This window comes from Oreochromis aureus, linkage group 6 (assembly GCF_013358895.1).
Source record: "Oreochromis aureus strain Israel breed Guangdong linkage group 6, ZZ_aureus, whole genome shotgun sequence".
Lineage (NCBI taxonomy): Eukaryota > Metazoa > Chordata > Actinopteri > Cichliformes > Cichlidae > Oreochromis > Oreochromis aureus.
Window position 1 is genome coordinate 42,358,811 of NC_052947.1, and position 12,517 is coordinate 42,371,327.

General features: G+C 43.9%; 1 protein-coding gene across 1 annotated transcript in view; it reads right to left on the minus strand.

Annotated features, from left to right (window-relative positions):
• Positions 1 to 1,225: 1,225 nt before the first annotated feature.
• LOC116319950 (phosphofurin acidic cluster sorting protein 1-like) overlaps positions 1,226 to 12,517 on the minus strand; it is a 38,544-nt gene continuing 27,252 nt past the window's right edge. Inside the window, exons 5-15 of the mRNA XM_039613644.1 lie at positions 12,018 to 12,122; positions 11,807 to 11,907; positions 11,489 to 11,643; positions 6,349 to 6,459; positions 5,988 to 6,090; positions 3,741 to 3,783; positions 2,959 to 3,004; positions 2,781 to 2,874; positions 2,506 to 2,699; positions 2,319 to 2,429; positions 1,226 to 1,569 (exon numbers count right to left, since the gene is read on the minus strand). Coding sequence (XP_039469578.1) covers positions 1,457 to 1,569; positions 2,319 to 2,429; positions 2,506 to 2,699; positions 2,781 to 2,874; positions 2,959 to 3,004; positions 3,741 to 3,783; positions 5,988 to 6,090; positions 6,349 to 6,459; positions 11,489 to 11,643; positions 11,807 to 11,907; positions 12,018 to 12,122 — 1,176 coding nt within the window. The 3' untranslated portion in view covers positions 1,226 to 1,456. The remainder of the gene's footprint in view (positions 1,570 to 2,318; positions 2,430 to 2,505; positions 2,700 to 2,780; positions 2,875 to 2,958; positions 3,005 to 3,740; positions 3,784 to 5,987; positions 6,091 to 6,348; positions 6,460 to 11,488; positions 11,644 to 11,806; positions 11,908 to 12,017; positions 12,123 to 12,517) is intronic.

Below are 12,517 nucleotides of genomic sequence, written 5' to 3' on the forward strand. Positions count from 1 at the left end.
CTGCACATCACTCTGAACACACCATCCCCACTGTCACATATGGTGGTGGCAGCATCATGCTCTGGGGTGCTTCTCTTCAGCAGGGACAGGGAAGCTGGTCAGAGTTGATGGGAAGATGGATGGAGCCAAATACAGGGCAATCTTGGAAGAAAACCTCTTGGAGTCTGCAAAGACTTGAGACTGGGGCGGAGGTTCACCTTCCAGCAGACAACGACCCTAAACATAAAGCCAGGGCAACAATGGAACGGTTTAAAACAAAACATATCCATGTGTTAGACTGGCCCAGTCAAAGTCCAGATCTAAATCCAATCCAGAATCTGTGGCAAGATCTGAAAACTGCTGTTCACAAACGCTGTCCATCTAATCTGACTGAGCTGGAGCTGTTTTGCAAAGAAGAATGGGCAAGGATTTCAGTCTGTAGATGTGCAAAGCTGGTAGAGACATACCCTAAAAGACTGGCAGCTGTAACTGCAGCAAAAGGTGGTTCTACAAAGTATTGACTCAGGGGGCTGAATAATTACGCACACCCCACTTTGCAGTTATTTATTTGTAAAAAATGTTTGGAATCATGTATGATTTTCGTTCCACTTCTCACGTGTACACCACTTTGTATTGGTTTTTCACCTGGAATTCCAATAACATTGATTCATGTTTGTGGCTGTAATGTGACAAAATGTGGGAAAGTTCAAGGGGGCCGAATACTTTTGCAAGCTACTGTTTATGACCGTTAGCTCTCTGAGGTATCAGACCTCAGCGCTGAAGACTCAGAATGTGTAACTTTTGCTTTTCTTTGTTAAACAGTTCTCTGAAGACACAAAATAAAGTTTATGTAACTGTAACTGACATGCTTATAAAACTATTCAAGCTTTTCCAATAAAGCTTCCTCTAAGGGTTCCTGCCTGTTCGTACCTTTGATGACAGACCTCAGAGGGTTAAAACAGTCACACCACATCACTGGTTTTTATTTTGTATGTTTGCAGCTGTCTCTGCTGTTTTTGTCTCTTTGTGGACTCTTTGTCCCCTCTGGGATCTTTTTCTCTGTATTTTTGTTCCAGAAATGTTCAGAGTCACTTCAAACAGAGGCTCTGGCCAAACTCTGACTGAGTTTAATGAGTTCCACTGAAAGACCACTCCTTAAAAATCAAATTAACCAACTCAGCTGAGCCATATATAAAAGATAATATTATTAACATTAATATTATTACAGGACAAACATGTGCGCATTACTTACTCCATGTCAGACACATCCATCACATAAAAAACTTTCTGATGAGGTACAAATATTTCTACTCCAACATGATGTGAGAGAAAAAGGCAAACAAGGTTTCTGCTGCTCTGCTGACACTGAGAGGACGAGGAGGAGTTACAAGGTTTACTGCCCATCGTCACCAGGAGCTCAACACGACACATCCACAGGGAGCTCATATGACCCAGGCGACGACGAGAGCGAAGAACGTCAGGGTTTGCTGTATCCAAAGATTCCAACAGGAAAGTGTTTGACATGTGTCGGCCACTGAGCCGCCAGCTGGAAAAACTTTACGTCATTCCACTCCACGCCATCGACGGACACTGAGAGACATGAGGAGGAATTCAGTTCAACTCATGCAGCGTCAAATCACAGTTGCTTCAAGGTGCTTTATAATGTAACTGCTTTAGCAAAAAGGAAAGTTTGAAGCCTAATCTTGAAAGTAGAGATAGTGTCTGTCTCCTGAATCCAAACTGGAAGCTGGTTCCACAGAAGAGGGGCCTGAAAACTGAAGGCTCTGCCTCCCATTCTACTTTTAAATACTCTAGGAACAACAAGTAGGCCTGCAGTGTGAGAGCGAAGTGCTCTAATAGGGTGATATGGTACTACAAGGTCATTAAGATAAGATGGGGCCTGATTATTTAAGACCTTGTATGTGAGGAGCAGGATTTTGAATTCTGGATTTAACAGGAAGCCAATGAAGAGAAGCCAAAACAGGAGAAATCTGCTCTCTCTTTCTAGTCCCTGTCAGGACTCTTGCTGCAGCATTTTGGATTAACTGAAGGCTTTTTACTTCCTGATAATAATGAATTACAGTAGTCCAGCCTGGAAGTAATAAATGCATGAACTAGTTTTTCAGCATCACTCTGAGACAGGATATTTCTAATTTTAGAGATGTTGCACAAATGGAAGAAAGCAGTCTTACATATTTGTTTAATATGTGCGTTGAAGGACATGTCCTGGTCAAAAATGACTCCAAGGTTCCTCACAGTGTTACTGGAGGCCAAGGTAATGCCATCCAGAGTAAGAATCTGGTTTAGTCTGTGCTTCTTAACCAGGTGTGTGTGTTTACCTCTGAGTGTGTGTTGGTGTTTGGAGGTACAGATCAACCTGCTGATTCCTTCAATCAGCTGACTCCTTGACTCCGTCTCCTTCTCCTTTGCCTTCTTACTGAGAAATATGACTGACAAACACACATTCATTATCACCTTCAACAACACCTTCATCTTCACCTCAAACTTCATCCTTCTCTTCCTCACCTTTCTTGTTCTTCTCCTTCGTCACCACCGTCATGCTCATCAGCTCTCCTCCGCTGAGCCTCGACACCTGCAGACAGCGGAAGTTGCTCTTCAGCGTGTTCTTCATCCCGATTTCCTTCTTCCGCTCTCCTCCTCCTCCTCCACCCTGGCTGCTCCAGTAGTCCACCTGCAGTCCCATCACCTCTGTGGGACAGCTGCACAGAAAAAAGGAGGATCACGACTCTGATCACAGAGGAACGGCGTTCGTCTGGGAAAAAGCTGCAGGCAGGAAGTACCTGGTGGAGGGGGAGGGAGGAGGTGTCGAGGTGATGTTGATCGGTGCTCCTGATTGGGAGGGAGGAGATCCAAGTATGATGTCATCAGAGTCCACTGTGGAGGGGCAAGAGGAACATTTAACAAAGACATCAGAGGCTGTCAGAGGTCAAAGGGCATGGGGAAGGTAGGCAGGCATACCTGAGGTGGACATGAAGTTCTGCTCCACGATGCCGACCTTCACCAGCTGAGAACAGGCACAAAAACAGTTTTTATGTCTGTCACATACCTGTCATTCCAGAATATGCTTCATGTCCCTGCTGCTGTACATTAGCACGTTAGCGCACATGGCAGGTGTAACGTTGGTCCATCAATGCTGAACCAGAGCTCCAGATGTAAGCTGCCATCAGCTCTTGGTTCAGCAGACGATAAAGCACTTTGAGCGCTCAAACAGTGAAGAAAGGCGCTACAAAGTCCATTCACCATTTTAAACCATGCTGTCCTAAAGAGTCCGCCTGCAGCACACACCTGTCACCTGTTTGAAAATAGTAGATACACCTTTGGTATCAATGTGAAGCTCGTACATTGCCTCGTTCACACACTTCGGAGTTCATGCCGTCCGCTCGCCCGCCCTGCGGGGGGACGACCATACCCAATCAGCCTTTTAAAGCTGGGGGGTAGAAAGCATTGCAAAACCAAAAGTATGACATAGGCTCGTTGAACTGCTGAGCAGCTGAAATTCAGCTTTGAACATCCAGCAGCATCCTCAGCTTACAGAGAGTTACAAGAAGAGCTGATGCAGCTCGCTGTGAAACAACTTTATGAAACAAATTTATTTATCAGTTTAAAGACTTTTTCTTTGGACTACTTCCTGTTGATTGAAGGTTTTGCACTGTCTTTGTATTTATACTGCTATAAAATGTCCCGTTCTTGGCGTTGAGGGTGTCATACAGGAACTCCAGGAGCACAGCAGCATTTCTTACCCCGATAAAAGGAAGAAACTTCTGGCAGGAGTCATCGTCGGGGCTGTGGAGCAAGAGCAAAATGAACTGATAAAAGCAGTGATGGGAATAACGATGTTACAAGTAACGGCGTTACTACCGGCATTACTTTTTTCAGTAACGAGTAATCTAACTAATTACTATTTCTCTCGTTACAACGCTGTTACCGTTACTAACAAGAAAATGCGGTGCGGTCGCGTTACTATTTTTTAACGGTTGAAGCATCTTATATCAGCTGCAGGAAGTAGCTGTAAGTAATCTGGACGCTACAGCTTTAAGCAGCTGCGCGCTCCCGCGGACGGCAATCACTTTCTAGCACAACACCTGGAGCTCAGGGGGCAAAACAATCGAGTGCTGCTGTTTGACTGAGGAAGAATAAAGTAGTCGTGGTAAGTCAATCACATGACCACTTAAAGACAAAGCAACAAGGTGACATATACCAGATTATAAACTGTGTTGATAGGCCACGTAAAACCAGAGTCGTGATAAACAAGATATACGCGGCGTTTTTTCCTCAATAGTTTCGTCACGTTTAACGTCTAAGGACAGCGCTAGCAAGCACTCTCTGCTTATGACGAAAACATAAAGAAACTAAACAAAAAAACAGCCCGTTCATGTTGGTGGAAAAATGCACCATGTCGACCAATCAAAAAATGATATGGCAACATGACATTTGGTTGTTTAGGTAGAGGGGGAAGTTTTAGGAGTGACGGCGAGAGAGAGAGAGAGAGAGAGAGCGAGTTTTAAGATATGAGAGATTTGTGACGTTCAGCGTGTTTGTAGTGTGTAGTTAATGTGTTGTCTTGTGTAGTTAGTGTGTAGTGTTGTGGATAGTTGTGTGTTGTGTGTCAGAACAATGAGGCGACTGCTGTCTCCAGGTAGAAACAGCAGTGATACACCTGCTGCTGTCAGACCTGCAGGTATCAGGCTGTGATGTTCTCCTTTATAGTGGACAGAAATGATTTTTTGGAGTGGCACAAATAATTTGTGGCATCTTATTGAAGAACAGCTGATTGTTCTTTAAATAGTTTGAAATGGTTATTTAAAAAAAGGGTAAAAGGTAAATGGATGCAAATAACTTTGTTTGCTAAACTTGTGGATATGATTTTAAAATTGAAAATTTATATTTGCATTTAAAGTTATGAAATATGATTCATTAAACATGTTTGTGGTTGTTACAGTAAAAAATATAACTTTTTCTACTCAGACTTTATGTTTTTTGACTGATTTTAGATCAATTGTGTTAATACAGTATGTCAACATGAAAACATAACTGTAAATTCAGACACGTGAGGTTGTGCTGATGATACCAAACAAGGCAAAGTAAATAGATTTTAAAGGTGAAATGTAGAGGAAACATCAAAAGTAGCTAAAAATGGCCAATTATACCCCAGAGTGTTAAACTTTTTTTTTTTTTTAAAGTAACGCAATAGTTACTTTTCAAGTACTTAATTACTTTTAGAATCTTGTAACTCAGTTACTAACTCAGTTACTTTTTTGAAGAAGTAACTAGTAACTATAATTAATTACTTTTTCAAAGTAACTTGCCCAACACTGGATAAAAGTGAGAAGATCGTTTCGTTATAAATGAAAGACTTTCTCTTGCTGCAGTTTCTATGATGGCCACTGGGTGCTGCTGTGATTTGGTCCTGACTGAAAAGCAAACAGGAAACTTTCAGCTCTCGGTGCATCAAAGACTCAAAGATTTTTATTGCCAATTGGCGGCACGTACAGGAGAATAGGAATACTGTTTCTCACCTTACTGTACAGAAGAATACAGAGAAGTAAGAGTTAAGAAAGATGAAGGACACTCAAACCTATATACAGTAATGCAGTACTGCAAGTTTTTATTTAGTTATCATCATGGCCTGTCAGAAAAACATTATTAGTCATGACATTAACACTGGTACACTCTGAATTTTACCGCCAACATGGAGTGGCTTCTGCTTGGCATGCATCGTTCGGAACAGCTGGGAGGATTTTAACCACAAATAAACGGGTTCAGAGTGAGAAAGTACCAGCTGTGCTGCAGCGCTTTCCTTCAACATGGGTGTGCTCAGTGGCACCAAGTGTCCAAAAATCGAAAGCAGACCGAAGGCAGAACCATTACAGGGGTCAGAACTTGAGTGGTGGAGGTTTACAGCAAACAAACACAAAGAGGAAGTGACTGAAGTGTTTGATGAGCATTCCCTCCTCTCCGGTCGGATCCTGATGCTGAGGGGAACATACCTCTTGTGTTTGCAGGTCAGCATGGCCTCTGAGATCGGACACAGGTGAGAAACAGCAGCTCCGGCCAAATACTGAGAAACCCGACCGGCTATGCCCACAGGATCTGTCAGAAACAAACCACATCACATCCTGTGGTTTTTATCCCAGGTCCAAAAAACACTTGGAAAGGTTGGATTTGTGTTTGTGCTCAGTCAGAGCAGCGATGCTTCAACCAGTAAATGACACAAAGAAGAGGCCAAACGAATGAGTCTCATCTCATATAAATGCTTCTGTTTTACTAAAACCAGCTCTTTAAACTGCTGCTGAGGTGTCATGCAGCAATAATTGGGAGGAAACCTTTAAAACTACTAGTCAGAGGTACCGAAAGGAGGTGGCTCCGGGCGTCCAAACAGCTCCCTCCAGCTGGCGTCCACGAACAAACCGCTGAACTTCCCATCCAGGGAGGACAGGTACTTGGCCAGCGGGTGGACTCCTGCAGAGAAACGCATTAGAGGAAGGTTCATGAGCCAAAACATGCTATCCACCAGCCCAATGAGCTGCCTCACATGAACTCTACATAGCTTTAAGGAGCTCTACTGAGATCTAAAGAGATCTCTGGATCTCTAAGCCTTCACCAGCGGCAACTGGAAACGCAGCTGGTACGAGCAATGTTTAGCTGTAAAACCACTTTTTTCACTGTGTAAGGGGAAAAGATGTAAGAAGCTTCAGGTCTTTACCCAAAACACAACACATGAAGCACCTGCTCACTGATCCATGTCGGGGTCATTGGTCAAAAGAAGGAATATAGGTCACTCCATCTGTAACCTGACAAATTTAAAACACTTTCTGATCCAATGTCTCTGATTTCAATACAATTTTTTATCAAGTATAAACATAGAGAGATGGAGAGACCGAGTGAATGAATGAATGGTGGTGAAAATGAAAATGGAAAAAAAGGAAACAGAATGTATGAAAATGTTAGAGCACAAGCAGAAAAGTGCACTGGGTCACCAACTGCTGCACTTGCACTGGGATAAGACCAGGAGATAGACATAGGCCCTTAGAAGGATATGCAATAAGCACCCCTATTCCCCACAGCCCACCACAGCTCTCTCCGGTAGAGTATCACTTCCTGTTCCTGCTCAAACACAGTGGTGTTTCTGAGTAGCTTATCTGCTTAGCAATTTAATTAAAAACTTCTAAATACTTTCTTTCTTCATAGTATAATCTTCACGTGTTTCATCCGAAGCTCCCTTTCTGCATACTCACTGCCTAATTTATAGCCAAAGTATTCACTCACTGTCTCTCTACTGTTTCGCTAGCTTAGCTTAGCTCGTAGCCGACTCGTTAGCACCATGGCTACGTCACCTGTCCCTCCTGCACTTTCCTGCTCATTGTGTCAGATATTTAGTTACTCCTCGGCCTCCTTTAGCAGTAATGATACCTGTAACAAATGTAGCATATTTGCAGCTCTGGAGGCCAGGATTACTGAATTGGAGACTCGGCCGCACCCTTCATTCACCCATAGCTAGCCAGGCCCCTGTAGCTGGTGCAGCCGAAGATAGCGTAGGCCCGCTAGCTGTTCCCGGCAGACCCCAAGCAGCTGGGGAAAGAGGGCGGCTGGGTGACGGTGAGGAGGAAGCATAGTCTTAAACTGAAGCCCCAGGTACACCACCAACCTGTTCATGTGTCTAACCGTTTTTCCCCACTCGGCGACACACCCGCCGGGGGTCAAACTCTGGTAATTGGTGATTCTGTTCTCAGACATGTGAAGCTAGAGACACCGGCAACCATAGTCAATTGTCTTCCAGGGGCCAGAGCAGGCGACATTGAAGGAAATTTAAAACTGCTGGCTAAGGGTAAACGTAAATACAGTAAGATCATAATTCATGTCGGCAGTAATGACACCCGGTTACGCCACTCGGAGGTCACTAAAATCAATATTGAATCGGTGTGTAACTTTGCCAAAACAATGTGGGACTCTGTAGTTTTCTCTGGTCCCCTCCCCAATCAGACCAGGAGTGACATGTTTAGCCGCATGTTCTCCTTAAATTGCTGGCTGTCTGAGTGGTGTCCCAGAAACGATGTGGGCTTCATAGATAATTGGCAAACCTTCTGGAGGAAACCTGGTCTTGTTAGGAGAGACGGCATCCATCCCACTTTGGATGGAGCAGCTCTCATTTCTAGAAATATGGACCAATTTATTAAACCCCCCAAAATATGACTATCCAGAGCTGGGACCAGGAAGCAGAGTTCCTGTATTGGCTTCCCTTCATTGGCTTCCTGTTAAATCCAGAATTGAATTCAAAATCCTGCTCCTCACATACAAGGTCTTAAATAATCAGGCCCCATCTTATCTTAATGACCTTGTAGTACCATATCACCCTATTAGAGCACTTCGCTCTCACACTGCAGGCCTACTTGTTGTTCCTAGAGTATTTAAAAGTAGAATGGGAGGCAGAGCCTTCAGTTTTCAGGCCCCTCTTCTGTGGAACCAGCTTCCAGTTTGGATTCGGGAGACAGACACTATCTCTACTTTCAAGATTAGGCTTCAAACTTTCCTTTTTGCTAAAGCATATAGTTAGGGCTGGACCAGGTGACCCTGAATCCTCCCTTAGTTATGCTGCAATAGACGTAGGCTGCCGGGGATTCCCATGATGCATTGAGTTTTTCCTTTCCAGTCACCTTTCTCACTCACTATGTGTTAACAGACCTCTCTCTCAAGTCTCCTCTTTGGACCTAGGTGTTCACATATCCTCTGCCAGACCCTCTGAACAGGGGTCCAGGACCATGCAGCACGCATGCAGCTATCAGCAGAGATGCCTGTGCAGGGGTTTCACTGGAACACTGGAACATCCTTTGTTTGGTATTGTGTGTCAAACAGAGAGCTTTGTACTGTGTAAGTTGGGACATTAGTCATCATGTTTCCACATGTTTGTGTCCAGATGTTATGACCTGGGTTGATGCACATGCTCCATTGGCAGCAGCTCCCTGTCCTAACACGTCTGTAGGTTGTGAAAGAAACGCGTCGAGTTACACAAGCAATACTTTATTTCCTCCTGGATGTTACAGTCACATATAAACCTGTAATATGGAAGGTCATCAAACAGCAGCTCTGGTTTTCGCTGAATAGCTTTCATCTCTAAAATAAATGCAAGCTTTTATTAGCCTCACATAAATGATAGAAATATGCTGGTCCCAGCACTGTGACTTACAGGATTTGGCTTTTTGGATTTAAAGGTCAGTTCTTCCAAAGTTTCATTAAGTGATTTGCATATTTTTGTCTCTATCAACTCCTGAGGGGATTCTCTATGAACAATCTCTAACTGTGTTTGTATTCACTGCTGCATGCACTGTGTGCTTTCAGAAGATATTACCTGAACGCCTGAATGAACACGATGAAGGAGCCGTGAGTCCAAAGAGATGTAAAAAGGTTTATTTAATAGTCCTGTGAATTCACCTGTGCAAGCAACTGCTTTTAAACCGTCACATTAAGACTCAAAACATTATTATAGAAATAATGATTTACTTCTCTCTTTTTGCTCCACATAGAGATGTTGCTGTGGATAAACAGAAACCATTTCTTTGTTTTAAAGCAGTTCGGTGAACACTGATTACTTTGGTTTATTCACAATAAGAGGAGCACACTTCCTGGAAACACTGACTGCTCTGGAGCATCTCCAGTACGTGCTAGTCAAAACCATGACAGCTAAGTGTCTGTGAAGGTTCTCAGTCATCCAGGTCATTGTAGTCTAAGGAGCTTGGAAAGAAAAGCGTCTGGACTTCTTTGAGTTGCTTGAAGACGTTTCACCTCTCATCCGAGAAGCTTCTTCAGTTCTAAGGGTCAGTGGTGGAGAGTCCCAGATTTAAACCCAGTGGGAGTTTCCCCCCAAAGAGGGACAAAGGACCCCCTGATGATCCTCTAATCACATGAGCCAAGGTGTGAAAGCGGTGTATGCTGTACAGTGCAGCGAGGAATGCCCAGACCTCTACATTGGAGAGACCAAACAGCCACTTCACAAGCGCATGGCACAACATAGAAGAGCCACCTCCACGGGACAAGACTCAGCAGTCCATCTGCATCTAAAGGTCAAAGGTCACTCTTTCGAGGACGCCAATGTTCACATTTTGGACAGAGAGGACAGATGGTTTGAAAGAGGAGTGAAAGAAGCCATTTACGTCCACTGTGAGCGACCATCTTTGAACAGAGGGCGGGGCTTATGACACCAACTGTCTGCCATCTATAATCCAGTTTTGAGTTCCCTCCCCAGACGCCTTAACGCCCACTCACATCCTGGGCCATCTGACCTCAGGAAGTCACATGACAAGGTGGGGCCAGGTTTCACAATGAGCTCACCTGAAACCCTGGCTGATTAGGTCCCACACCCGCTTTCACACCTTGGCTCATGTGATTAGAGGATCACCAGGGGGTCCTTTGTCCCTCTTTGGGGGGGAAACTCCCACTGGGTTTAAATCTGGGACTCTCGGCCATTTGACCTTAGAACTGAAGAAGTTCCTCGGATGAGAGGTGAAACGTCTTCAAGCAACTCAAAGAAGTCCAGACACTTTTCTTTGCAAGCTCCTTAGACCATGACAGCTAAGAGAAATAATTATAAGTCCCATATTTGAGCACACAGTAATTAACTTCACATTGTTAAAGAATGGTGTATTTCTGAATGATATATATTTAATAAATCCGTAAACTAACAACTGCACAATACTTGTTACAATTAAATTTATTGTAACAAAAATGAAGAAAATGTCATTTTCACCCAACTTTTATGCTGATTGAACCAATATGACAAGCAGCAGAGCACAAAAACGAAATCATCAGTAGATATGGAACAAACACTGGAGTTTCCAGACGGTACTCTCATCATAACTGAGACAATGATTTAGTAAAATATGTGCATATTTCTTATTTTGGAGACCTACCTACCATAATTCACATTATGTTTAAAATATCAGTATGTACCATTGATGTTGGGGTTGTTACTCGAGAAAAGAAACTCACTTTCCCATAATCACCAGTGAACAATATAAAGTCTCACACACTGTGTTTACGCATAAACACAAAGCAAAGATGGTTGTCATGGTGATTCTACTGTAGAAATATGAACAGGCTCTGCTGGGCTGAGGTCTCCGTACACTCAGCTTTAACATCACTCTGGGTTAATGCTAGTTTAGCATTAGCATGCACTCTGTGCAGATGTTAGCATTAAAATGCAGCTGCATTCAGTTTGCACTTCGGCACCACGCTCTCGTCCTTTTGTGTAATAAAAGTCCTGAAATGTTTACAGCTCCACCGTTTCCTCCTCCCACACATGAACTGAAATCAGCTGATTGTCACGTGAGAAGAAAAATAAAACACAGTTGATGTTTATTTTTCCTTGTGCACGCCTGGTGTGCAGAGAACTGAAGACCCTTTGTAACAGCATAACTGTAACTGTACTGTGATTACTGAATTTAGTACATTGCTGTGTGTGTGTGTGTGTGTGTGTGTGTGTGTGTGATAGGCGCACCAATAGGGATGATGAGAAAGCGGATGTAGCTCAACCAATCAGACGTCTTGCTGGCCAGCTGCTCTACGAAGCAGCAGAGCACCGTGGTCAGGTAGCTCTGATCTCCTCCCACTGCCACCTTCATGGTGGGCGGAGTCTGTGAGTTGCAGTTACAGCTGCAGAAACAGATTCAGGTCAGAGAGAATATATATTCATACACATTTGTATGCAAACTTGTTTATAATCAAATGAATTTTTTGACGTAACAGGATTCAGAGCTCAGCCAGATTCAAACACTGATGTCTGTGCAGAATAAAAGTACTGATCAGATGTTCTTACAATCTCTGGATGCGTCCGACGATGGCGCTGAAGGCGGCCTGAACATCAGCCGTTGAAACGGTGCAGACGATTGGCTGATCGAAGAGAACCTCAGAGAGATACTGAGGAGGGACAGCACAGACACTGACAAAGACACGTTGGGCTCTGAACGATCATAGAAACTGAACTCAGCTTGATTCAAACCCCTGAAAGACAGAAAAAGGATGCGCACCTGTCCCTGCCAGTCTGTGGTGTTGATCAGGACAATGGAGTCAGGTATCTGATCATCAGAGAACAGGATGTGGTTCAGCTGATCCAAAACCGACTTTCTAGCTACCTAAAAACAGGCACCAGTCTTTAGTATCAGATATGAAGCACTGCAGTTCCTCTAGTGCCCACTTGAGGCTCCAAAAGTGAATCGGTACAGCGACTGTGTCCATCTTTCATTTGGAGATAAGTTATCTGAATTTCAGGAGGGGGGCCAAACCTCAAACACCCCCCTCCTAGTTCGCTGTCTATCTGTGACCGCCCCCGCACTCTAAACTGTGGTTTCTCGTTTTGGTGCCCAACCAATATCCTTTTTTCAATTCATTCATTTCTCATTAGTAAATGTACACCTCCCCAGGCCGGGAGCTGACACCAGTTTCCTTTGGGGGTTTCCCCAAACCGGAGCCTCAATTCATCCTCACGCCAGCTGTCATTATCACGAGAAACGCCGTAACAACAGGATGT